The following is a 26,268-nucleotide window of genomic DNA, read 5'->3' as shown; positions in this document are numbered from 1 at the left end:
TATTCAATATTGTACTCAGCCTACATTATTAGTAAACTCAGTTTAGACATACTTGTGAGCAAAACTTTGCTACTTGCAATCAACGAAAATATATTTTCATCCAAAAAAAGTCAAAACCTTTTGCGGAATAAATTATTTTGCTTGTGAGTTCAAAAGTTTTGCGAGTGGACAGTAATGGTGCATCTTTATTGGCTCCTCAAGCAGCCAATCACAGTGGCTTCTTGTGGCTGGAATTCAGGGAGCCGAACCAGTCGTAGTCTACTGCAAAAGGACAGAAGCAGAGAAGGATTAAAATATGTTCAGGTGAGTTCACACAGAATAAGTCCATGTTGAGAGAAGAAATCACCCATTGTGTGTATGAGCTGTACTTTAAGGCCTTCGTATTTGTCAGTCAGTGACAGCTCAAGTGTTACTAACGTTAGTCGTGTTTACTAAGTATTGACGTTTGATCATTTCGGTAGCGGCACGTGTGGAAAGTCTACACACCTGGCGCCAGAGGACAGCAACTTGTTCGAGAATTTGACTTCAGGCATACGGTTTATGCTGAAACTCGAATTAATCAAGGAAAACAAACAAAACTGATTTTAATGTTGCACTTGGGTTAAATCTCTTTCCGATTTGAAAAAAACGTTTTCATTTGGCACAGTGAGTCAGAAGTTTAGTGAAGAGTGGGAGCTTCAGTTTGAAGTAGGTTGTTGGGTTTTTGGATAGGAAAGCCTTTTGTTTCCTAAATCGGATTAGACTCAACGTCATCTATTCAGAGCCATTTTGCTGTGCTCAATAACCAAAGCACTGCGGTTTCATCTCTGTCGATCTGGAGGTAGGAACACAACACCCTGATATTAAAAAAATAATGATGCTGTGAACGCAAACATACTAGGAGCTGTTTGAACGATGTGTTTCAGTGATTATCAGCATTAAGCTAAGTTAGCCATCATTGTTTCCATACGTTCCGCTAAGTCGTCTGCGTAAGAGGCGTCGCCAAACGAATCAGTAAAAAATATGTCACTTTGATCTCGAGCTCGTTGTCCCGGGCGGAAGCTGGTTACACTTTAACAACAGTTGATATGGTCTTTTCTACTGTTCGGCTTATATAGTAAATGCATTAAGGTGCAAACTCCACATGTGTGACAGTAAAACTTGAGTCCATCTCTGTTGATGGCAAAATACTAAGGCGGCGCATTGCAGTCACCAAAAACAGACCTTATCTCGCAATTACAAGAAACGCATCTCGTAATTTCGAGATGCAGGATTTAGGGATGAGAACGTTTCAGAACCCGCCTTAGATTAATCACAGTTCTGTAAGGTAAACTTTTCAATTTTTCCCAAACTTTAGAGTAAAACAGAACTGTCGACAGATAATTGAATGTCGACGTTTTTAGGTTTTCAGAATGTCAGTACGCTGTAAACTGAGCCTCTTTTAGTTTTGTTATGGCTGAACGGTGTAAACTACCATAAAATAAAATCTTGACCTAGTTTAGGTTCATATGCTGCCAAGAAACAAATCTTTATTTTGGTAAAATATTCTTTAAACAATATAAACCTGTCTTCAATCGGGCTTCTTACACAATGATGACTAAGTTATTTGCATTACAGTTTTACATACATATCATTTGCAGGATTATGGTTATCTGCTGTCCTTTGTTCCCCAGCACAAATGACACGAAACACACCTGAGTTGCACAAGAGTTGCTGTTTCTGAAGAAGTGTGACTGAAGACCAAACCAAATTGAGAACTGAGCAGATCTCTCTTTAGCTTTTTGAGAACTGTGGCACATTTTTAAGTTTTGGCTTAGTTATCTCAAGTTTTGACAGATTTTCTGGTGATAAGTGACCCACACTTTTGTAAGTGACCCACACTTTTGTAAGAGATCCACACTTTAAACATGACAATTTTATACTTTGTTGTTTTGCTTCAGCATATTCCAAATAAAATAATTACTGCAAGTACTTAAGCAAGTTTGCATCAATAAGGAGAGAGCTGTGGGAGATATAGCCTCTTGTACACGGTGCCAAGATGTTATCAGACACATGGCTACTTCGTGTTTCCTGAACAAATGGGTGTGTTATTAGTTCGTGCATAAAAAAGCACACAGTAATATGAGGATTGCAGAGGAGAGCGAAGAAGAGCTTAATGCTGAAAAAATGTGCCAAAGTAGTTTATTTGCCAAAATCAGCAGTTGTTTACTTTCTCAAACACAAGTCTGTACAGGAACAAAAAAATGTGTAACTGAATAATTGTGGTCTAGCCTTGGACATTTTTTATTTCACATTTGGACAGAAATATGGTATTAAGAAGTTTGAGAACAGAAGCTAATGCCTTTTACGCTGTGTACAAGTATAACTTTACTGTAAAGTCTTGAGTTTTGCTGAGATTTTATGAAAGTGTTTATTTGGCTTTGTTCTGTTTGTGTCTCAGGTTTGTGTAAGATACATGGCGCCCACGCTGTCCCAGCTGCAGCTAGGCCAGCCCCGATGTCTTCGTTGTAAACTGTTACAACGTTACAAGCACGAGCCTTTTGTGCGTTGTCTGACTGGTCTGTACAGCTGCCAGTGGAGACGCTATGGGAGGAAGTCCACTCAGCCAGGGGACTGCTGCTGCAACAAGGTCAAACAACCACCCACACAAGATTTACACTGGCCACAGCTGGCCAGTCAGTGTCTTCAATGGCTGGATCATCTTTCTAAGAGGTCATAGGCAGAAAGTAGTTGTTGCGGCACCTGATGATCATCACTGTACTGCACAAGCGCCCAGAAACTAACTAGTACAAGCAATTGGGCAAAGAATTTTCTGTTAAAGCAAAAACATACAAAAATCCCTTCTAGCAATTTCTAGACGTTTGTTGGGTTTCCCACTATTATTTATGGTTTTGTTCGTTAAGTATCTGACACTTAAATTTAAAACAACTTCTTTTTTGTAACAAACTCAAATTCAAATTCAATGATCACCCATGCACCTTAAATACATAAACCAAGTTAATGTTACACCACCTGAAGTAGCTGAGAAACATGTTATCTAAACCAAAATCTAAAGTGAAACCTTCAGCAGATGAATAATGAATCCTATCCTATCCTGTACTAGAAAGTGGATTCCAGTAGTATTTTTATTTATTGTTTTGACCTTTCAGCTCATCCTGTGAGTTCAGGGTCGCCACAGCGGATCATTGTCCGCATGTTGATTTGGTGCAGTTTTTACGCTGGATGCCCTTCCTGACACAACCTTCCCCAATTGGACCAGCACTGGGAATGGGCTGTTAGAGGTTCAGTGTCTTGCCCAGACACACTTCGACACATAGCCAGTCTAGCAGGACCGGGGATCGAACCACTTACCCTGTGGACGACTGCCTTACCAAATGAGCTACAGCTACATTATTTATTGCACTTCTGGTGGTTGGATACTAAACTGCATTTTGTTGCATTGTACATGTGTAATGATAATAAAGTTGAATAACACAGGGAAGGAGGTTAATGTCTTTATCCTTTTTTTTTCACAGTTTTTCCCGCAGTAACTGAAATTCAGCATTTCTGTATTAGCTTAATGGTGAAAATGTAAAGTAATTTGAGGTGATGTGGTTTTTAAAGAAGACAGGACAACCGTTCATTACACTGCCATGTAATTATTGAATGAATGCTGTTGTCACAGATTTTTTTTTTCATGGTTTAATACAATCTAAGTTCAGTCAGTAAAGAGCTTCTTCATAGAAGCCGAGGCTTACTTTTCATGTCCAAAAGCAACAAGGCAGAAACTGATGGAAACATGCTGTGATCAAATAAATGCCTTTATGTTTTGCCCCTGACAGTTAGAGGGAGCCTGTTTTGTTCTGCTTGTGGTGGCTTTCTTCTTAACACTGGTGTTTCTCTACTTCTGGGGACAAGCGAAGAACGACTACAATGACTTTGACTGGTGGGTTGTGTAATACTTTCACAGTACTCAGCATGCATGTGTAATTACTAAACACAGCCGTAGATGTGCCTGTATTAACCTGCTGTAGGGCAACAAAGAACTGTTAGGCCCCTATTCGTGTCTTGTTTTTTTTTTTTAATGCTTTCTGTGCTAAGCTTATTTTTGTTTTAGTTTTTTTCTTCAGTGTTTTTTGGCTGTGCTAGAAGACTACCTGGCTCCTTGTTTTGTAATTTGATTAAACATCTGCTGCATGGATGTTCAACCACCTTGCTGTGAATATAGCAAGAACATGTAATTCTAGAAACATGTGTCATTAGCTCTTTTTTAATTTAATTTTTTAAAAACTGATACACGTCTGGATTTTGAAGTTTATTGTGGCCTCTAGTATTTTCTCTGTAGTTGTCCAGTGTTAATTACTAACACTTTTTCTGTCCCTGCCTGCATGCCTGGCATTACTCTGGGTGTGAAGGTTTAATTTTGAGAACTTAGGATTCTGGTTTCCTTGGTCTGTGGTGCTGTTGGTCATCGCTGCAGGTTTCTTCATCTACATCACTGTGCTCACGGTGAGACATAAAAACACAACACTGAAGGTATCACCCAAAGCTACAATATGCAACTTTAGGGAAATAGGCTAGTTGTAGCATGAGATTCGAGCTGTCTCTCTCATTGAGGTTGTACAGAGTGTTGGCAGGAGGATTAATGAAATTCTTGACTGAATCAGGTTTGCTGTTTCCAGGCTTTATGCAAATTAAGCTAATGGCCTCTGGGCTCGCTCTCTGTATTATTAATGGACAGACCGCAATCTGAATAAGATGTCTTCTCTGCCTGAAAACCAGGAAAAGGCATCAGCTGGTCTGTAGTGTGAGTGCTGCATCCCTTATCAGCTTTAACTTGTCTGTATGCTTTATGTGCAGCTGTTGGCTGTGTGTTTGCTGTCAGAGGGTCAGAAGCTCTATTTACACTGGAGTCACAAGGTACTTAACTCGGCTGAATCAATGTCTGAAGCTTTTTAATGGGCATTTGTCTGCTACACATCCACAAACAAATCATACACCTGTAATGTCGACATCTGTCTCTGAACTCCCAGTCCTCAGTATTTCTATCCTCAGCTTGTATCTCTGAACCAGACTTACATTTTGGAGGCTGGAGTGTATTATTTTCCTCTTAGCTGCTTGTGAGTAAGGTTTGAATGATTTGTGAATAAAACATTCAAAGTGCTTATAGGCTCCTATAAAACTTTTTTTTTTTACATTTCCCCTTTCTCTGATTTTATCTTGTGTGATTGCATCCAAACCAATAAATATTAGCTGCAAAAAGCTTAATTCATTTGTGCATCTGTCAAATTACTTTTTTGTTTGTTTAAAGGGCTATGGCACATTTCCCACAATGCTCCTTAAATATTATACTTAAGTTTTTCCTACTTAAAGCAGGATTTGGTACATTAAATGTATCATACATTAAAGCACAAAAACATGCACAACTGTCAAAATACATAAGGCCTGGACTATGTATTTTCATTATGGTTTTTATTTTTGTAGAACTTGAAACTAAACTGGGCTCTTTGTGGTTGAATGTGTGTTCTGTCAGATTGGGATCCTGGTGAGCCTGACTTTCTCAATTGTAGCCACTGCTGTCCTGTCCGACCTTTGGGGTAAAGAATGGACGACTTTACTCCTTTCTCTCCAGGTGAGACTGATGCTCTTGTCCCATAAGCCATCATTTGTCCTGTCTGTGTTAACCCATGACAGATTTTGTTTCGGTCAGGTAACTGCACCCTTCCTACACGTGGGGGGAGTCTTATTGATGACAGCGCTGGCTTGGCCAGTAGCTTTCCATTTGTTTCGCATCAACCACATAGGTAAGGTGTGCACACTTTGGATTTGATTAGCATGAAAAAAAAGTGTTAAAGTAAACACTCAACAGTAAAAATGTTGGATATGATATAGCTTTTTCATCAGATTTTTAAATGTGTTTCAGGAAGGCGTGTCCTGATCATGGGGGTGTATCTGACCATCCTGTTTGCCCTCTACCTGCTGCCCCTTGGTTTGTATTCTCCTTGTATCAAAGAGGAAGGGACCTTGGGCCCCGCACCAGCCCTCATTGGACATAGAGGAGCTCCTATGGTGAGGAGAAGCTAGAAATCTACAGAGGACATTTAATAGTGCAAAAAATCAGAGATCTGTCATCCTTCCTGTCCTGATTGTTTGGAGCTGAGAAACAATGCTTCTGCTTCAACTCTGTAAACTGACTGTATTTGTGAAATGTTTAGACTGGGTGAAAGAGCGACTTGTTCTAGTTTCTGCACCTACGTACTGCATATGTATTGATGATCTATTGATTATGACTGTGTTTAACTTTTGTTGCAGTTGGCTCCAGAAAACACACTCATGTCGTTTATGAAGGCGGTGGAATCTGGAAGTGATGGACTCGAGACCGACGTCACCATAAGGTCAGGTAGTAGTTACCAAACATTTATGAATGAATTGGGTGAAATTCAACTTTTAGGAAGAAGGTTGTAGTGTGCTCACTACTGAACTCTGCTCTCGGCCTTTCACTGTGTTCAGGGTGTGAAATGTTAATGCTACTGATCACTCTTTTGTGTAGTTTTATTGTTGATTACTGTCATTGTCTTAGGACAGTATATTAAAAAAAAAAGGCTTTTTACGGTGGTCACAGATTAACACACAGGTGTTGGTCTTCTCTCTGACAGAGTGAACCAATATTTAGATTTTTTTTATTATCCTGACCTTCACCCTCTGACAACAAGCTTAATAACAGTGGCTGCTACTGTCTAAACAATGACAAGCAAGGTGACTTCTTGGTATGAAGCCGTTGGGCTAATTAGGTTCCCTTACATCCTTAAATAGGGTCTGGTCAAAAATGCAGTTCGTTCATTGTTAGTGGCTGTGATTGTGTTTGGAGAATGTGGGGTTCAGTCTGTAAAATTAGGGTTTGTTTTACAAATTTCACCTAACGAATTTCAGTTTCCTGCTGAAAGAGGCAAACAGCTCGTATTTGAGAAGTGTGAGCCAGTGATTTTTGGAAAACATGGTTAAAGAAATTAAGAGTGTGAAGAGATTCATTCACAAATGGAACAAGGTTTTCTAATCTGAGAATAGACTTAGTTATCATAGAGTACGAACAGATATAAGAATTGTGACCTGTTTGTAGTTTTGATGGGGTCCCCTTCCTAATGCATGATCGCACCTTGCGACGGACCACCAACATCTTGGAGGTTTTCCCCGATCGGGCCGACACCCCGGCTGCCATGTTCACCTGGGCTGAACTCAAGAGCCTGAACGCTGGAGCCTGGTTCCTCTCTGTGAGTCACTTACCGTAGGCAAAGTCAAATACAGCAGAGCCACAGACGACACTACACAGCTCTTTTTTTATTTTTACAGTAGAGCTGAAATTGGCTGGCTGAGAGAAAATGAAGCAGTATTCTAATGTCATGTTTCAGGGAAAAACAAGTTTAAATTTTTGGAAACAAGCCTATTCCTCATCACAACCATAGTGATGCAACAGACCCAGCGAGATGATGAACATATTGGAGCACGTGTTCTGTCACAGTATTTATTAGGTATCGATGGTCGTCCCCTCTAGCACAATCCGTTTGGTACAGCTGGCTCTTTGGGAGCAGAGGACCAGGAGCGGGCAGGAAACCAGTCCATCTGCAGCCTGCAGGCCTTTCTCCAGCTGGCAGCTCAGACTGACAGACTGGTGATCTTTGACCTCTACCGTCCACCTGAATATCACCCCTACAGAGACATGTGGATCCACCGCACACTGGAGGTCATCCAGTCCTCCATCAACTCCTCACAGGTGACAGACTCCGATTTGGTTTTGGTACAGTAAAAACAAATATCTGAGCTACTAATGTTATAATAATAAACTGCTTGTTTTTTTTTAATGAATCTCAGAATAATGTGCACATACCATAAGTTATTGTAGCCCAAATGTTTTATTTCTTTTACAACTTGACTGTAAAATAGTAAAGGGCAACATAGCTTTCTTGTCTTTCAAGTTTTTTTCCCATGAAAGTTCTTTAAGAGTTTTTTGTGAAATAAATAAACCAAATTAAGTGAGGAAATGATAAGTTAAGACATTTTTAATTACCGTATCTTTTATTGAAGCAGAAGCTATGAGTTACTACAATAACAGGTTAATAAGGTTCCTTAGATGATTTTCCGTTCTTTTCTAAATTCTTAAAACAATGACTTAAAGACAGCAGTTATGTCATGCTGCAGCCTCTGTCGTACTCACTGTGTGTTGGTTGCTCTATCACAAGGTGTTGTGGCTGCCATCACATTTCAGGGATCTGGTGCAGTTAACAGATCCTGATCTCCAGCAGACGTCAGGAAGTCGGCTCCCTGTAGAAGAGCTCCAGAGTGGCCACATTGTTAAACTAAACCTGGAGTACAGCAACATGTCCCCTGAGCTCATCAGGTGTGTGTGTGTGCCCGTGTGTGAGATGCCCATGGTATTTAGTCACACAAACTGAGGTTTGTGCTCACTTGTGTCTAGTGAGTATGCTGCAGTGAACATCACTACCAACCTGTATGTGATCAGCCAACCATGGCTCTACTCTCTGGCCTGGTGTATTGGAGTCCAGTCCGTCACCACCAACACCCCCCAGCTGCTCCGCACTATGAGCTCCCCCCTCTTCCTCATGGTAAGACTAAATATTCAGATTTTACAAAATGTAAAGCACAGGATTTAATGACCCTGAGGTAAAAAGTATACACAAGTACACTAATTTGGTGTTAGGGAAAAAAGAACTATCATTTGTTACCATATTTCCCTGATGCCAGAAATACAAATATTTTGCTTCCACTGTGTACTTTGTACAAATCTTTTTCAGAGTCCAGATGAGTTTAACCTGATGTGGATTCTTATTGATCTGATGTCACTCGTTCTGATTCTCATCATCTTCGTCTTTCACTGGTGAATCTCAGTTAAACAAGACACAGAATAACTCAGTTATGGAAAGCAACTAACTATTTATTAAGTTCTGTACTTTGAATAATTTTAGATACATTTACTTCACTCAAGTATTTGTATTCTTCCAAACTTTTTAATTCTACCACAGTAAATATAAGATTAGAAAAACACACATTTTAATTCACCTCATTTTTTTTTATGAATCTTTCAGAATTGTAACATCTCACCAAACGTTATTCACGTTCCAGATGTTGTTGAAGTGAAGTTGTTTACCACAGTGAATTCTGAAGCCACAGTATTAAATGAAGAACTTGTAGTATTTTGGTACTTTCACTGAACAGGAGGCAGTGTGTCCAGGGTTAACAGTCATGTTGTGTTTATTGACTGGCAGGTGGCGAGAGCGAGGACTGGCTTTTTGTTCAGGCAGCAAAATTACATTGGATGACAATTGCAAGTTCAAAACTGGTATGTTACTGTGAAGAGACTAACAGTGGTAGATCCTCTGGGATCCATGGTGTTAAGCAAGAAAATCATTGTCAGACTAATAGATAATTCATATATTTTGTTTTTATTAAACTTACTTTTTCGAAATATAGTTTTAATTAGAAAAGTAAATTCCTCTGTAGTACAAGGGCTATCAAAGTTACGTTCTTCTTTATTAGGTTCCACCTTGAAGTTAATTACTGTTAAAACATTTTAGTAATCGCACCTTCCTGGATCTGACCTTCTCTTGCAGAGATGAGTGGCATATTGTCCATCTCCAGTACGACTTCCCAAATGGAAAAATGCCCAACCTGCCAACCTGAGTACCAACAGGTGCAGACCTAATAACACTGAGCCACATACTGCCGATCTGCAAGACCTCAGTAAAATACACTTTAAAGTCCAGCTGGTTTACTCTGAAATAGTGAAACATGTTCTATCATCACTTTTCTACATGAAATCCAAATTGTTTTTCTCAGGTTCAAGTAAATTTACCTTTAGAAATGAAGTGTTTTAGCTTTAGAATTCCTCGGATAGAGTTACCTATATTTTTTATTTTTTTGTATCTTGGGTATTCATTTGGCTATAATTATTTAACCAGAGGAGGTGAGTGAGTGGAGTTACAAATATCAATTTGCAAAGACATCAAATAAGTGAGTATAACATTTTGTTCTCTACCACGGTGCAGTATTTACTAAGTAACAAGCTTAAAGTATAAAGAATTTCTTCTCAAACTACATATACTCAAAAACTGTACGTCAATAGTGCAATTTCTACTCATTTAGACAACATGGCAGTTGCATTTCAAAAAGGTTAGAGACTCGAACATTATTTTCTCTTTTTAGATGAGACTTTTATTTATGTCTACATCTGTTTTTGTGGTTGGATAAATGGATGAAACAATATACCCTTAATAACCATGGCCCAAAGTTATGATTAATCAGTCTTTCAAAAATCAAAACTAACACTTCATATATTTAGAAAAACAGACAAATTGACAAAGCATGAAATAATTCAGTCTAAGGTATGTGTATACATGAACAAGTTCTAAAAAAAAAAAAAGCTTTTACAAAGAGGTGGTGTTTGAACTTTGTGGCACACATAGGGTCTGTTTCCTTGCACATGCAATACTACCAATGTAATAATCCATCAGGTTATATTTCCTCCCAACTTCAGCTCAGGTAAATTCACATCTCCCCATCATTTCACACCACTGGAGTTTTTCCCAACATGTCATGTTTTTAAAATGTTCGACTGCATAAATGAGCAAACTGAGAACTGACAAACCAGTCAAATGAACAGAGATCTGAAGGTTTTTTTTTTTTTTAATAATTTCTACTTTACAACTCAGTATTGTACAATGGTGAGTTGTGAATAGTACTATTTCAAGGAAAACGTAAATTCTCACTGAAAACATGATATCTATATTTGCCTCTACTTTGAAATTTCCACCTAGGGTAAACTCCTACTGTTATCTGTTGTGTCCTAACTGAGGAGCAGTATGAGCAATCGGTGTTTGATTACTTAAGAAATTGTTCATTGTGATCAGTGTCAAAGCCACAATTTAATTTTTTGGCAAAAAGTATATTTAATTTGTACAAACCACTATGTTCAAGGGTGTACTAAAGTAATAAATTAAGAACTCATCTCCCATGGGCACTCATGTCGAACTGGTCCTCCTGAAAACCAGCAGACAATCTGAGCAGAATGAACTCTGAGGCCATGGCAGACCGATTTTTCAAAATACTACATTTCACACTACATTCATACTACAATACTACACATTTCCTGCATTTTAGAATGTGTCAACCAAATTGGTTGTGTTAACGCTGAGAAAACATTGTGGCCTTAGACAACATTGTGCCTCAAAAATAGTTGAGACAAAAGTTCATTGATCTAAACTTCACATCACAGAGATTCACTAAAAACCTCACACTGAACCCACAAACTGATCGGTGTTTCTGATTTCTATGTTTGTGGGGAAACTCATTTAAAGGCATGAGGTGAGTTTTAAGACAAGGCCGATACATAACAAATGAAATTACTGGCATCACAGAGTCACAGTTAACAATCAGTCATATGTCTTAATAAACCATGTGATGGGACAGTACAGAAAAGTACAGTGTGTGTGTGTGTGTATGTATGTTAGAGAGAGAAGATGCAGGATTGATTGACAGTGATCAATGAGTTTCTTGGCGTCTGCTCACTTGCTGTTACCCCGGGAGGTTCGCTGTTTGGTCATGGTCGTCAGCATCTGGCTGATGTAAGAGGTCAGGAGGTCATCCATTTTGTAACCCTGAGGGGTTAAAAGGCAAACGTCAGACATACTTTACTAAACAGATATTTATTGGCATGTACGTGTAAGGTTTCCTGTGATGTTCAAATTTTTTACATTCAGTTTAATGCTGGACATGATTGACAGGTGTCAGAACACACAGGTCATCCCAGCTCACTGTGTGTTGATAGTTTATTTCTTAGGAGCAGCTGAGTGCTGGAGGTGGTGTCTGCAACAGTTTGTCCATTTAAGCAGCCGTTTTCAGTCAGTGGGATGAGTAAATACAGTTGTTCAAATCTCACCTTTTTAAAATTCTCTCACCTTTATTTTGAAAGTTTAAAAAAATTGAATTTCTCTGGCTCACCAGTGAGGTCTCACACAGCAGCTTGCTGCCTCGGACCAGGTTTCCAATGGTGATGTGGAAATAAGTGTTGCCACTGCTCCAGTTGGAGATTTTAGTAAAGGGGTGAGTGGTCAGGATGTCCTACAAGGAATATAACAGTTCACACACGTACAAGGAATTAGAACAATAACAGAAGCTATCACACAGTATTAAAAATAAGGACAAGATGCTTTAGACTCTAGTAACATTGACCAAGATTTAAATGGATTTATGGGTAATGGTTTCATTTCTCGCGTAAAACGGGTTTTGCCAAGGGCAGAGAAGATTGACACTGACAACTGCAACTATTTGTGACATATTTACGTCAATTACATCAATTTCTTTTTGCTAAAGGCAAATCATATTAATCACTTGTACTTTCGGGATGCTATTATTGCCTATTGTAGCTAGAAACATTTGGATCATAGAAAACTATGATCAATTATCACAATATTATTTAAGGTTATTATTGATAAATGATAAATCTGGACCCACCTTTGACTTGGGATCTATCAGACTAACACCGTGTTTGTTGATTGCTATCAGTAGGGTTTCAGGATAATTTGGATCAGTTGTTTGCTGCAGAAAAAACAAAAGTTTAAAATAACTCTTTACACACAGTGTTGTGCTCTTTAGATAAGACAATGGATGTGATCCCTGCAGATGATAAAAAAGAAAGTGATTCTCTTTGTAATAAGCATCTACAAACTCAGAAATTATGAATGTCTTTACCTTTACTTCAAAGAAGGCAGAACCGAACGTGGGCCACTTGTAAATGATTTTGAGGAAGGAGAGTTTTGCTTCTTCTCGAGTCTTCCCTGAGTGCTTGTTGAACGATGACATGATCGACTGAAGGAAATAAAATGAGCAAATTAAAAACATTTCTGCTTTCGTCTACACACCTCCAGAGAAACATTCAGTAGAAGTGAGTAAAACAGTTTAAAAAAACTAACAATAAATTACATAAATACTCTAATACTTTACAAACTAGATGTAGTAAATTGAAGGTTTTCATAATGGATTTTTATTGATGCCTGTGTACTTTTCTAGTGTGTAAACTTGGTTAAAGAATTCTTTTTACATACTGATTAATTGTCATTGTCATTGTTACCAGAATACCAATAAACACTTGCTATATATGTTTTTGGGACGGTAAGAAATTCATTTGATCTGTTGATTAGGTCATGGATGAGGACATGGATTAATCACAGAAAGTTAACTCAAGTTTAGTTTGACAACTTCCTCCGTACATGATTATTCACCCACCAGACTTCACTTAGCTTTTACCACTTTTAAACATCAACCCACCCGCTTCCAATCGTCAGTAGACAAGTGCCGGATCTGATCCTGAGGGACAAGCTCCTTCAAGATCTTGGAAAGATTTTGAAACTGAGATTTGTCATCCTCAAACTTCACCCTGTAGATCAGTGCCCCCAACTGCTGCACCTCCTCCTTCAAACACTTGTGGTAGCCTCGTAGATACTTAGGCAGCTCCTGCAGTTAAAAAAAATAATAATAGTAATAAAAATGTCACTGCAAGTTTGAAGTTTTCTATTGACAGTAAATTAAAATTATTCTATGCTGAACACCTAAAGAATGCTTTTTTTTAAAAGAGTGTCGCCTAATTTTGGACATCCAGACTCAGGAAATACGGTTTCCTGTAAAAGGTGTCAAATGTAAGGAATGCAACATGTTTAAATAAATAACTGAATACAAATAAGTGTTGAGGTTAAACCACTGGAGGTTTTTTGCTCTTTTTCTCTTATTCCCGACACAGTAGCAGCTTTGGTTTTACATTCTATTTTCTGTTACCACCAATAGCCATGATATTGGTTAAGAAACTTAGTACTCTGGAATTATAAATTATGTCATTCTAAAAATTCATCTGATAATTCTTTTGAACATTATATTTACATTTTCAATACAGTACTTCTTCCACCACTGTGTTTCTGAGAGCTGTTTCAGATGCCACTCACTTGATAATAGTGGAAGATGGAGTCGGCCATGGAGTCTTTTCCTGGCACAGTGTTAGTCCACAGCTTCTTCATGAAAAACACCTGATAGGTCAGTGAAGGCACTACACCTACACGGCAAAGACAGAAGCAACAAGATGTAATTATAAAAACAGAGTGAAGCAACAACACCACACTAAAGATGTGTGTTTTATAGACAAGACAATTTTTTTACCATCTTTCACGAGTCTGGCTTTTTTGATCCAGTCTGTCAGGTGCCTCACAAAATCAAAGAAGAAATCGCCATCGGGCACACTGATAACCTGAAAAAACAATTACAAACATGATGCTGTTAATGGGAATGAATTTGAGATATGTGCTTCATGGTTACAATGTCTAACATCAGACCATCTGAGACCATCTACCGGCCTATATTAAAAAAAATAAAAATAAAATAAAAAATCTAAGAAAAGCTCTTAATGTGATCAGAGAAAACTAAATTTTAACAGCTGCAAATCCACAGTGACTGGGCATGACTGTCGGCTGAAGAAGATAATGTGTCTTTAATGTGTCATATTTATGTGAAAACACAGCTTTATTTTACCGTGTGTGACACCACCACCCCCATAGGCCTGCATTCTTTAAACTTTGTAAAAGCACTTCACTACTGCAGTTACTAAATACAATTTTTGTAGAATGCAGGTAGAGCTGCAGAGTGTAGCGGTTAGAGCTGTTTCTTAACAGAAGAAAGGTTCTGGTTTGGTTAATTGGCCACTTTAAAACAAATAAATATGATCCAGCTTATCAGAAGGTTGTCTTCACCTTGTCAGTGATCTTGACAAAAAGACTAAAGCCCTCTGAGGATTTAAGCATAAGACGTCCAGAGATGTTGTGGCAGAAGTCTTTGGCTTTGGTGCTTGACTCCACTTCAAACACCTGTGGACTCAAACAGAACAAAGTGAAACAGCTGTGTCTAAGATCAAGTAGTTTTCAAGTATATCAAAGGATTAGACTGACATTTACATCCATTTTCCAAACTCTTGTTCAAACATCTTTCCCTCAATTATGTAATTTCACATACTTTTTTATTTTATTATGTGTAATCATGAATGCAATACAATTTTAAAAGCCACTAAACTGTAAGAGTGTAACTAAATAATTCTGTTATGTAGTTATGACACCCACAGTATTACAACGGTCACATGACTAAATGATCGATGCTGTGTAGGAACTGAGTGAACTGATTAGCACCACTGTGTGCTGTAAACACTGGTTGTTTGTCCAACTGCTGTAGAAGAAATTATCACTCATGATCTAAATTATATCAAAGTTGTTTAAAATATATCATAATTGTTAGGCAGACGACAATCACAAGCTTTAGATGTCAGTCAGCTTGTGGTGTGACTGACCTCGTCCGAGTCATCAGGAAAGTAAACTTTGTGGAAGATCTGAGTGGTTTTGTGCTGGATGGCTTCCACCTCCACCAGATGAGGAGGATACTTTCTTGATCCATTTCTACATCAAATAAGAAATGAAATGAAAGTGAGGCAAACTGAACTTCAGGAGTAAAGTGTGTGTATTACCGTAAGGCTTTCTGTAGCCGCTGCATGCAGTCTGGAGCCAGTGGGTAGTGCTTCTTAGCCTGGAGGAACTTCTGGACGTGGGGCAGCAGGATGTTACTGGGTGGAAACAAACCAGTGCAGAGCCACAGCAGCTCCCAGCCCTTCTCCTCACTGTACCTACACACACAGTAAGCAAGGATGTAATGATGATTAGTAATTCAAATTTATATTTATTTATTTATAGTTAAAAATAAATTCATTTTCTGCATGAAACAAACATATCAAGGAAAGACGCTATTTACATTTATAAAGCAAATACATATACCAGTATGTATTCTGTACTTCATCTGCCTTTGTTTATGATCTAAAATAGTTTTCTGTATTTGTTGTTGAAGAACTTCATAGAACCCTGGTTGAAATACAGTACAAGCCTGGTCTTATCCCGTAACTTTGGACTTTTCTTATAGCGCCAGGTTCCACAATCTTGCGAGAAACATGGAGGCTTTAATAACAGCAGATTCATTCTCACAGTTTTAGAATGAGATGCTTAACAACCACATATAGGTAAATTGTTCTAGTGTCCACATACAGTTGACCATTTATTGAATCTGCTGAATGCACACATTTTGTTTCCATTGTGTGTTCATGAAAGAAGACTCATGTAAATGTTGTGTTGATTTCTAATTTTAAAAAGCACAATGTTACAGATTGAAAATTGTGTGCGCGTGTGTTTCAGACTTACTTGATGTGATTGTCAGTGAGCTGTTTCAGAATCTGACAGAAGATCTCGTCTTTGAGTGGCTCAGCTTTCAGAGCACCTTCAAAGATCTGATCGGTGAGCTCGTTGACAGAGCGCACTCGTTTGGACGGGTAGTCCCCCATATACTTCATCACAGGTACAGCCTCTGTTAAGGACATCAATCACTAACAACCAAAGTCACACTGTCGGATTTTATGGGTACAGGAAATATTATACAGCAGTAAAATTGATAATAAAAATACTTGAAGCCATATATGCTTAGATTTTATTTCGATCTTGCAGAGCTAATGAAAGTATTGATTCAATTGATAAATAATGTTTGAAAATGATTTAACAAAGCTAAATTATGGCATGAGCTGGTCATGCCATGAAAATAAGAAATTAAACACATCAAAATGATTTTTTGTATTTAGTACATTTAAGTTTGGCAACTAAAGAGAATGAAAAGGGATTAAACAAATAAGATCTACAGCAGTACTGACACACCCTCCATTAAAAGATATCTATGAATGCGAGGCAGGCCTCCTGAGCGAGCTCTTCGTGAGCAACGACTTTCTTCAGCAGAGGCTGTTTGAGAGGCTCGCGGGTGCAGCTCCACAGATGCTCTTTTCCTCGGGCTTTGGAGATCATCACCCTGCTTAGTGTGCTCTTAGGAGGAGGCCTGGAGGGGTTAATTAAAATAATGAAACAAATATTAGTTAGCTGTGTACAGACCATTCCAAAAATGTGCTTCTCACACTACACAAATAGCTTTTTTTGGTCATATAGAATAATACATTAAATATTTACATTTTTAACTGGTAATTAACAAAACAAGAAAAACACAGTAGATCCCTGTATGTGTACAGTACATGGCCTAACAGATCTAAGATCAAGACTGGATCTTATAATCTTGGGTGTCAGGTTATCCAGGTATGTCAGTTCTTTAAACCAATTTGAAAAGTAGATTAGAAAAACTGTATTTAATCATATGGCATAACTCTAATGGATGTTGACTAGATGATATATATTGACTCTCGAAGCAGGTTTCCCCTTGGCTCTGTCCTAATGACGAAACACACCGAAAAAATAAAGCAAGAGAGCAAGAGAGCGGCATTATCACCCTAAAAGACAAATTAAGAATTTGAAGGTGCTGCAAAAATGCAGAAAATGGAGGAAATCGTCTGACAAATTAAATGTGAATCTTTACTGACATCAGAATAGCATATCCAAGGATCTAATGGTGAATTATGCATATATTCTGAGCTGTTAAAATGCAACACTAAACTGGGAACAGGTGGAAATCATAACACTGATTTCAATAGCTTTGCTCATGTAAGAACAGCTCAGTAGTTGTTTAGAGTTTCTGGCACAAATCTGAGAGGTTATCTTGATAACACAAACTTAACCTGAGATCAAATCTGCTCCTGAGTTGGTTTGAGATTGTGGATCTTTTCCCAGGAGAACAAGCTTAACCGACAGAACCAGGATCAGTTCAAATCATCCACAGAATTATTCAGCTAACCTGTTAATCTACGTAGTAAGAACAGGGCCCAGGGATATTTTCTTTTTGTAATTTTAGCATTTCTTAAAGCTTTTAAAAGCTTTTTTTAAGTAAACTGACTTTAGTGTATATCAAGACTTTTCAGGGCCTGCATCTGTGGGGACTTCACTAACTACCACTGGCCTACAGCATCAAAATATCCAGAAATGGCTCTCGAAAATTGATACTCTTTGAGATATGGACTATAATGTCTAAATTCTATTTGTATATCTCTATGTAAAGGGTCAGAAACACACCGGAAGTAGTCGTAGGAGAACTCCTCCAGCGTATAGGTCTTTGTTTTGCTCTCAATGTCAGAAAAATTCATCTGGGATAAATTGATGGATTCTCGCCTCTGATCAGGAGTCATTGTCACCAGAGCCTGACACACAGAAAAAAAAAAGAGATGTCTGGGTTATTAGTTTAACTCTCAAGATAGAAATCTGTAACGATTTGTTTAAAAACTATAAGAGGGTTGCATGCACAATAACAATGTTTATTACAGAGGAAATTAAAATAACATAAATAATATATGTTATTCCTCACTTATTTACAACTCTTCCAGAAGTAGCCCAGATTTTTTCTGTTTTATTACTTGTTTCATTTATTATTATTTTTCTCTGTTTTGTACTCTCTAGTGTAGTGGTTTAAGATTACTATGAATGCTTTCTGTTGATCAGTTTAAAAAAAAAAAAAAGCCAAATGAGATCAAATATGATTCGATGCTGTGAAGAGCAAAAGTCGAAAACTTCCAAGGGGTGGCGGTAAATGTATTTAAGGAGAGGTTTATGAATCAACTGTACTTGGTAACTTGTTTTTGTGGCCTCACTCACCACCAAGTCGTACTGCGGTCTGGTAATGGTGGGCAGTACGTAGACACAGTCAGCGGGGAAGGCTCCTCTCTGTTTGGTCCTGTCGTTGATTCCATGAGCCCAGCCTGAGTTCATCACATGCTCTCCGCCGTGTTCGTCCAGGATGATTAGATCCCCTTTTAAGAAACTCAGGAAGGTGGAATCAACGCCAACTGTGATAAAGTGAACACATATTTACAGTAGAAAAATGTTTTAATTTACACAACAACGAGGTTTATAGTTAAGCTTTTGAAAAGCAGCAGAGTTTTACCATCAATCTTCCAAAAGCTATTCCACTGAAGCCACAGTAAATCTTACCAGGGTTGGGACAGTCCAGCAGGCCCACCACATACTTGGACCTCTTCCTCAGACCCTCGAGGAAGGTGACCACCAGATCACGGATGTCCTCTGCATTGTTGGATGTAAATGTGTACTCATCTCCTTTGATGGTGGCTAATGTAAAACTCTGGCCCTGGAGCTTTCCCCCTCTGGAAAAAGGAAATGTCAAAAGCAGAAGATCCTGACCATACTTTTATCCCGTAACACTGCACATCTGCACATTATTTTCCACCACATCAAAATGTAAAAGTCTGTGGCACATACTATATCAGCTTTCCCTCTGATTACCCACCAGCCTGTTGCTGTCATTTCCAAATTTTGCACTGCTAAATATTAATCATTGTACTAGCCCATGGTGGAGTGGTTAGTGTTGTCCGATCATAGCTAGAAGGTCCCTGGTGTTGATGTACTTGCCCGTTCCAGCCTGTGTGTGTGGAATTTGCATGTTCTCCCAGTGCTTGCGTGGATGGACGTTTACATGGATGTTTACTCTGTACAAAACACTGCTTTAACAAGTAGTTTTACAAGTGCTGGGCTCCATGTCTGGATTGCTGTTTCTGGATAGTAACTTAAACCTGTTGGGACAGCTAACCAGTGTTTACCTTGCCCCATTTTTTGCATTAAACAGCCATAATTAAAGTACATTTTTTTATTAATTTATTAAGGGGGTTGGAATCTTTATTAGTTTACTATCAGTTTATTTATACACAACTCAATTGTTGACAATAAAGGAGATTAAAACTTAATTGTAAACATAATAACGCACTGGTACAGATGTTTTTCTGATAAAAGAAAATTGTACTAGTTCAGTGCGCATTAAATATTATGTTGAGACAGTGGACCTAACTGTCATTTTGACACACAGTATGTGTTCCAGTGTTGCTTAAAGGATTTGCTTTTATCATACCTGCTACTGGACACAGCAGTGATCTCTGGGAAAGAGAGCTCCAAAAGAACCTGTTCCTGTTCATCAACAAAGTAAACCCCAGTCCAGTTTACTGCCACGATCACGTCATTCTTGGGAAGACTAGGTCCTGTGGACAGACAGATACACTGTTATGCTAGTTAACAGGCACTTAGAGAAACAGGGCACCAGAGCTGTTACCAACCTGAGAATTTGAAGGCCTCATAGAAACGTGAAAAGAGTAAAGGCCACTTTAAACGAGCAAAATCCACCACGTCCTCCTTCACCTTCTGTGTGTTCAGCCACCTCTTGGTCTGTAATCCCTGCAGTTTGTGGCAGTAAGTTACTGTCTTACAATAGCAAGTTGTTAAAAAGCCAAAAAAATAAATAAAGAGGCAGTGTTTTGGCAATTTTGGTGGCAGTTAAATACCTTTTTGTGGGCACTGACGATCAGCTGAACCCACTTCTCTGCGGTCTTAGTTGAAGTGATTTCTCTGTCTGGGATGTAGGATGGGATGAGGCTGAGGAGGCGATCCTGGAGCATCTCAGAGCCATAATCTACATAGTACTGCTGAGAGGCCAGCTCTGCCAAGTCCTCCTCCTCCAAGGCAAGAAGATCATGAGAAAACAAATACCTGAAACTGTGACTTTTCCTGTACCTAATCATACCGGAGGACGAGTCAGGCCCAAACTTCGACCATTTAGATTCTGGTTGACATTAGTAAGTTTCTATGAAAATGTAAACGACCGTTGCAGTTAATACAAAAATACTGATACTGCATCATTTAATTATCCCAATATCTCTCAATATATTTAACATTTGTGTGTTTAACATGTGTTTTTGGTTGCACATCTTTAGTTTATGCTTATTTTTACCGACCAGATGGTGACTCGATTTCAAATTTACAATTGATGGATTGATGGACTGATCGATTACTATATACCGCTCTACAGATACTGTAGTCAGATTCTCAGAAGTTGTCCGTCCAAATGACTTTGGTGACGCTCTGAAGTTGCCACAGTGAAATGTCAAACTAATCACTTTACAGACTGGTTCAAACATTTGTGGTACATTCAGTATGAATTGTGGTAACTGTGTTTAAGTAGCTATAGTAATACACTAAATAAAGTTGCATTATTCTTGTAAATATCAGCATTTAGAGAGAAAGAGAGACAAGCAAACTTTGAAGACCTGTCTAATAACCCTGCTTGTTCTTAGTATCCCCCACAAATCTAGAGAAAGACCACTGGAACTGATCTGTACTGTGCCCAGTAATCAAAGTGACATTTAAATCACAATCACTCTACAGTAAATCTCCTGCTCACTCTCTCACAGCGGTACTCCCCGAACTTCACCCCTCGGACAATCTGTTGGTATATGAGATTCGTGGAGACGTAGTCCTCAGCAGGGTTATGCCAGGGGGTGAAAATCTCCTTCCTGAAGAACAACCTCCAGGGGGCGTTCCTCTCCTGGGCGCCCTGTTCCTTTGCATACTGTTCGCACTGGGAGACGGCGTCCATGACGTGATCGTTACCGCTGCCCAGAGATGACACCTGACAAAAGCAGTTTCATAGATTTATCCAGTGATCATATCTAAGAAAATTACTAAATGAGATATAAGATCAGGAATTTGTCTCTGTTGTGAATAGATTACAAATTTAACCCAGAGGCCAAAATGTTGAGAGTGATCATGGACTAGAGCATCTATATGAAATGATTATATTGCCTGTGAATAAAACTGAGCCATTTCATGGAGTATGCAGTGATGGTGGGCTTTCACTTGTCTATGAGGGCCCACTACCTCGTATCCCGTTCATGGTCCTACCTTGTCAAACAGGGCGATGTACAACGAGAAGCCAAATCGATCTCTCAGGTTAATCTTGTCTGCCAGAGCGTTGCACAGCTCGCTGGCAGTGGTGGCCGAGTCTGCCAGGAGGGTCTTGGTGGTGCCGTCCATAAACGTTACTGGTAGCATGATGGGCTTTTTAGATTTTGTGGCCTGGGGGACATAGAGGATGGAGAGAGATTCAAATACTCCATAATAAAAAATGTTTACAACAAATTCTCCTATTTTTAACTCCACTTTCTTTGAAAGGGAAATCAATTTAATTAAGAATAAAAAATACTTTTGTTCTCGTAAGGTAAAACTGAAATGCAAATAATTAAGATTAGTTGATTTTGAATGTTTTTTGCGACAGCTTAATAAATTAAAATTGGTAAGATGTGTCGGTACTGCTGTGTACAGAAACAGCAACTTGGCTAACTTAAAAACTTTTTAAGCTCTTTACACACATGTGCTCTACATATACCCTGACTGCAGTGCACAGAAAACACAAACAAAGAGCAAAAAGCACGTTCACTACCTGAAGTTCTAACCAAGATGGCGGCTGGGTTCGTGTACGATTGACAAATGTCCTTCTTAATCGTTCCTCACAATACGGAGCATAACCAGGGGGACCATTGTTTAAGAATGTCCTTAAATACTAGAAACAGAACAAAAATATAAAAACAATCAAGTTATTGGTAGAGAAGGCTATTAGATGAATAAAGAGACACATGAGGAAGAAAAAAACAATGCTGAGTCCACATCGAAGACTCAGCAAGTCATTGGTGAATTTAGTGAGTTTTCTTACTTTGACAAACTTTTCAGACGGGGCGAAGCAGCCTACGCAGAGAGACAGCAGGATCCACCCTCTCGCGTGGCTGCTCTTGGACGGGTTCTGACTGAGCTGTTTGCAGATCTGACAGTAGATCTCATCCCTGACACAGAGAACAACAGTTAAACCAAACCATGCCTTGCTTGCCACGCTACAACATGTAAGAGCGTTAGAAAGCATGGAAAAAGGAATTTTATCACATTTTATCACAGATAAGGATTTAACCTACTGTATGTCGCCCATACAGGTTCCTAGCCATTTGTAACATTTTGAAACATTCTACTTTCAGTTTTATTTCAGTAGAAAATCGAGAACATTTTAATAACCCTAAGGTTTCCTATAGCATTTGAAACCTCCCTACTATCTCTTGAATCAAAAATGCAGCTTCAAGACCTACAAAATATTGTAGATATTGTACATTTTCTGTAGCATGTAATAAACCCAAGTCAGATTTTTTAAAAATTGTACAAAGAAGTCATAACAGTATATCCACAATAATTGTTGCTCACCTGAGGGCGGGCCGTAAGATCCCGTTGCCGATGATGAAGTGAAGTTTCTCTAAGTTGGAGGTGGGCCGGTCCTCCAGCATGCTGTTCCCCTGGAGGCCATAGTCTCCATCCGTCAACCGCCTGGTAACCTACCAGAAACATTAGAGGAAAAAAAAAACCAAAACCCTTTAATTGAACTTATCAGCTAGGAAAGTAATGTCCATGTCCATTTACATTAAGAAACCGGCCTGTGATGGTGGAAAACGCTATGACTACTCTGCTACATTTAAGAGAAAATAGCTACACTTTTTACTCCACTACATTTCTAATCAAAGCTGTGTTACATGTTACACATCACTTACATTTTCTTAATAAACCACTTTTTCCATTTTTTAATTAAAATGAATCACTAGAGAGACAGGCATAGTGTCACTTTCTCCTTCCATGGTCTTATTTAAAAGACCTATTTGACATATTAGCTGTTGATGAATGAGGAAAATGAAAGGGAACGAAGAGTAGAAGAGGTAACTGGTGTGGAGCAGGAAGTAGCAAAGATTAGTAAGAGTGAAGTGAGGAGGACGTTGAAGAGGATGAAGAGTGGAAAGGCAGTTGGTCCTGATGGCATACCTGTGGAGGTATGGAAGTGTCTAGGAGAGGCGGCAGTAGGTGGCAGTAGAGTTTCTGACTAGTTTGTTTAACTAGATCTTGGAGAGTGAGAGGATGCCCGAGGACTGGAGGAGAAGTGTACTGGTGCCAATTTTTAAGAACAAGGTAGATGTGCAGAGCTGTGGCAACTACAGAGGAATAAAGCTGATGAGCCACACAATGAAGTTGTGGGAAAGAGTAGTGGAAGCTCGACTAAGGGCAGAGGTGAACATTTGTGAACAGCAATATGGTTTCATGCCAAGAGTACAACAGATGCAGTATTTGCTTTGAGGATGCTGATGGAGAAGTACAGAGAGGGTCATAGGGAGTTGCATTGTGTCTTCATAGATTTAGAGAAAGCGTATGACAGGGTGCCAACAGAGCAGCTGTGGTATTGTATGAGGACGTCTGGAATGGCAGAGAAGTATGTTAGAGTGGTGCAGGGCATGTATGAGAGCTGTAAGACGGTGGTGAGGTGCTGTAGATGCTACAGAGGAGTTCAAGGTGGAGGTGGGTCTGCATCAAGGATCCGCTCTGAGCCCCTTCTTGTTTGCTCTGGTGATGGACAGGCTGACAGATGAGGTTAGACAGGAATCTCCCTGGACTATGATGTTTGCAGATGACATTGTGATTTGTAGTGAAAGCAGGGAGCAGGTGGAGGAAAATCTAGAGAGGTGGAGGTCTGCTCTGGAAAACAGAGGAATGAAGCTTAGCCGGAGCAAGACAGAATACATGTGTGTCAATGAGAGGGACCCAGGTGGAACAGTGAGGTTACAGGGAGCAGAGGTGAAGAAGGTGCAGGACTTTAAGTACTTAGGGTCAACGGTTCAGAGCAACGGAGAGTATGGAAAAGAGGTAAAGAGGCGAGTGCAAGCAGGTTGGAACAGGTGGAGAAAATTGTCAGGTGTGTTGTGTGATAAAAGAGTATCAGTGAGAATGAAAGGAAAGGTGTTCAAGACGGTGGTGAGACCAGCGATGTTGTTCGGCTTAGAGACAGTGGCACTGAAGAAAAGACAGGAGGCAGAGCTGGAGATAGCAGAGCTTAAGATGTTGAGGTTCTCTTTGGGAGTGACGATGATGGACAGGATCAGGAATGAGTACATCAGAGGGACAGCTCATGTTAGATGTTTTGGAGATAGAGTCAGGGAGGCCAGATTGAGGTGGTTTGGACATGTTCAGAGGAGAAACTGTGAATATATCGGTAAAAGGATGCTGAGGTTGGAGCTGCCAGGCAGGAGGTCTAGAGGAAGAGGAGATTTATGGATGTAGTGAGAGAGGACATGAAGTTAGTTGGTGTGAGAGAAGAGGATGCAGAGGACAGGGTTTAATGGAGGCACACGATTCGCTGTGGCGACCCCTGAAAGGGAACAGCCGAAAGGAAAAGAAGAAGATTTGACATATTAGCTGTACCCCAGACATGAAGCAGTACTGGTGCACAGAAAAAAGTGTTTTTTTGTTTCTTTTGCTTTTTTTAATTGTCACAGTGTGTCAATATGTTGGTGATCTGTGTTATGCTGAATGTACAGATGTTCCAAGATAAAAGCTTTAGGAGCAAATGCTGGTTTGACACTCACCTCCTCAGTGATCTTTGATTTCCTCTTCAGGGTGAGAGACACGAGTTTATGTCTGACGCTGTTCCTCTTCTGGCTGTCTATGGAGCTGGTCTGTAGTTGAAAACACAGGAAGACAAAAACATTTTGTATATTTTTACCATTGTTTACATCATCATACTCACCGTCACAAAACTCCGTTTTCAAAATGCTGTAAAAGTATCAAACAGCACTTTTCTGTTATTTTCCTCTCACCTCTCCTTCCACTTGCAGCTCCTGCAGCTCCCTCTTGTAGGTCCTCTTCCCGAGTGTTTCATAGATCTTGGTCATAACAGGGATTTTTTCGCTGCCATCATTAATAACCATCTGGCACTTGGGCTCAGGGAAGTCTCCCATGAACCTTAACACCGTGATCCACACAGCTAAAGCAGCCTGGAGGACAAAGCAGGACATTTTCCTTCCAAAAAAATGAATGACCCTCACTAGAAGGCTGGCAGCCTCCTGTAGCCTAAAATTTACTTCACATTGTGTGTCAGAGGTTCAATCTGAGTTTCAAGCATTAGTCAATAAAGAAAGTATGTTACGAGAAAAATGTCAGATTAAAAAAGAATGAATCATTTATTTTCTTTTATTTACATAACATTATTTTCTTATAGTAAAACTCTCGTGTCTCATAACTGAAATAGCAAACATGAACAGTAATAGCAATGTGAACAGTTCAGACAAGTTTGGGTTTGAGATCAAAGGTCAATCTCACCAGTTGATCTCCCTCATCCTCGTGGAAAAGCAGAGGCTGTTTCAATGGACGTCTGATGTAGGTGTAAGTGGAAACTCCCTGAAAATAGGTGGCAGCAAACTTGGAGAATTTGTACTCAGACAAATCTTCCTCTTCCTCATCAGGTAATGGCCGAGCTTCATTCAGCACCTCTTCTTCAGCTTCCTCACCACGAGGGATGTTCTCCAAGTCCTGCATGGCAGGGAATACATCAATATTTGTATTTAACAGTATGCATATTTATGTCTTAGTGTGCTGATAATTGATAATTAGCATA

The 26,268-nt window shown here is 39.3% G+C and overlaps 2 protein-coding genes across 5 annotated transcripts in view; one reads left to right on the top strand and one right to left on the bottom strand.

Moving 5' to 3' along the window:
* The first annotated feature begins 147 nt into the window (after positions 1 to 147).
* Positions 148 to 13,127, top strand: LOC137107840 (glycerophosphodiester phosphodiesterase domain-containing protein 5-like). Of its 4 annotated transcripts, none has more exons than XM_067491893.1 (16): positions 148 to 303; positions 2,420 to 2,608; positions 3,801 to 3,904; positions 4,374 to 4,467; positions 4,819 to 4,878; positions 5,492 to 5,590; positions 5,669 to 5,762; positions 5,882 to 6,027; positions 6,271 to 6,353; positions 7,076 to 7,226; positions 7,508 to 7,726; positions 8,193 to 8,350; positions 8,429 to 8,576; positions 8,766 to 8,848; positions 9,237 to 9,310; positions 9,582 to 13,127. In XM_067491893.1, the coding sequence occupies exons 1-16, from the start codon at positions 175 to 177 to the stop codon at positions 9,671 to 9,673; spliced, it is 1,923 nt and encodes a 640-aa protein (XP_067347994.1). In that variant the 5' UTR covers positions 148 to 174; the 3' UTR covers positions 9,674 to 13,127. The 4 variants fall into 4 exon arrangements, with proteins under 4 accessions (XP_067347994.1, XP_067347998.1, XP_067347997.1 ...); XM_067491896.1 differs by lacking the exon at positions 148 to 303 and adding an exon at positions 409 to 820; XM_067491895.1 differs by lacking the exon at positions 148 to 303 and adding an exon at positions 1,151 to 1,306.
* myo7ab (myosin VIIAb) overlaps positions 11,487 to 26,268 on the bottom strand; it is a 35,656-nt gene continuing 20,874 nt past the window's right edge. The window contains exons 24-49 of the mRNA XM_067491898.1: positions 25,974 to 26,183; positions 25,472 to 25,648; positions 25,241 to 25,330; positions 23,043 to 23,170; positions 22,510 to 22,636; positions 22,240 to 22,359; positions 21,702 to 21,875; positions 21,202 to 21,429; positions 20,306 to 20,476; positions 20,081 to 20,198; positions 19,879 to 20,005; positions 18,951 to 19,120; positions 18,615 to 18,805; positions 18,039 to 18,163; positions 16,763 to 16,920; positions 16,242 to 16,395; positions 15,521 to 15,676; positions 15,347 to 15,452; positions 14,760 to 14,873; positions 14,173 to 14,260; positions 13,962 to 14,068; positions 13,294 to 13,479; positions 12,718 to 12,834; positions 12,481 to 12,564; positions 11,968 to 12,087; positions 11,487 to 11,624 (exon numbers count right to left, since the gene is read on the bottom strand). Coding sequence (XP_067347999.1) covers positions 11,532 to 11,624; positions 11,968 to 12,087; positions 12,481 to 12,564; positions 12,718 to 12,834; positions 13,294 to 13,479; positions 13,962 to 14,068; positions 14,173 to 14,260; positions 14,760 to 14,873; positions 15,347 to 15,452; positions 15,521 to 15,676; positions 16,242 to 16,395; positions 16,763 to 16,920; positions 18,039 to 18,163; positions 18,615 to 18,805; positions 18,951 to 19,120; positions 19,879 to 20,005; positions 20,081 to 20,198; positions 20,306 to 20,476; positions 21,202 to 21,429; positions 21,702 to 21,875; positions 22,240 to 22,359; positions 22,510 to 22,636; positions 23,043 to 23,170; positions 25,241 to 25,330; positions 25,472 to 25,648; positions 25,974 to 26,183 — 3,639 coding nt within the window. The 3' untranslated portion in view covers positions 11,487 to 11,531. The remainder of the gene's footprint in view (positions 11,625 to 11,967; positions 12,088 to 12,480; positions 12,565 to 12,717; positions 12,835 to 13,293; positions 13,480 to 13,961; positions 14,069 to 14,172; positions 14,261 to 14,759; positions 14,874 to 15,346; positions 15,453 to 15,520; positions 15,677 to 16,241; positions 16,396 to 16,762; positions 16,921 to 18,038; positions 18,164 to 18,614; positions 18,806 to 18,950; positions 19,121 to 19,878; positions 20,006 to 20,080; positions 20,199 to 20,305; positions 20,477 to 21,201; positions 21,430 to 21,701; positions 21,876 to 22,239; positions 22,360 to 22,509; positions 22,637 to 23,042; positions 23,171 to 25,240; positions 25,331 to 25,471; positions 25,649 to 25,973; positions 26,184 to 26,268) is intronic.

Source organism: Channa argus, chromosome 22, assembly GCF_033026475.1.
Source record: "Channa argus isolate prfri chromosome 22, Channa argus male v1.0, whole genome shotgun sequence".
NCBI classification, from domain to species: Eukaryota; Metazoa; Chordata; class Actinopteri; order Anabantiformes; family Channidae; genus Channa; species Channa argus.
This window is presented reverse-complemented; position numbering and strand designations above follow the sequence as displayed.

Coding starts and splice junctions, on each gene's coding strand:
- LOC137107840 (XM_067491893.1), top strand. CDS start 175: ATGGTGCATCTTTATTGGCTCCTCAAGCAGCCAATCACAGTGGCTTCT. Junction 5,591..5,668: donor CTTTACTCCTTTCTCTCCAG/GTGAGACTGATG, acceptor TGTTTCGGTCAG/GTAACTGCACCCTTCCTACA. Junction 7,727..8,192: donor CCTCCATCAACTCCTCACAG/GTGACAGACTCC, acceptor CTCTATCACAAG/GTGTTGTGGCTGCCATCACA.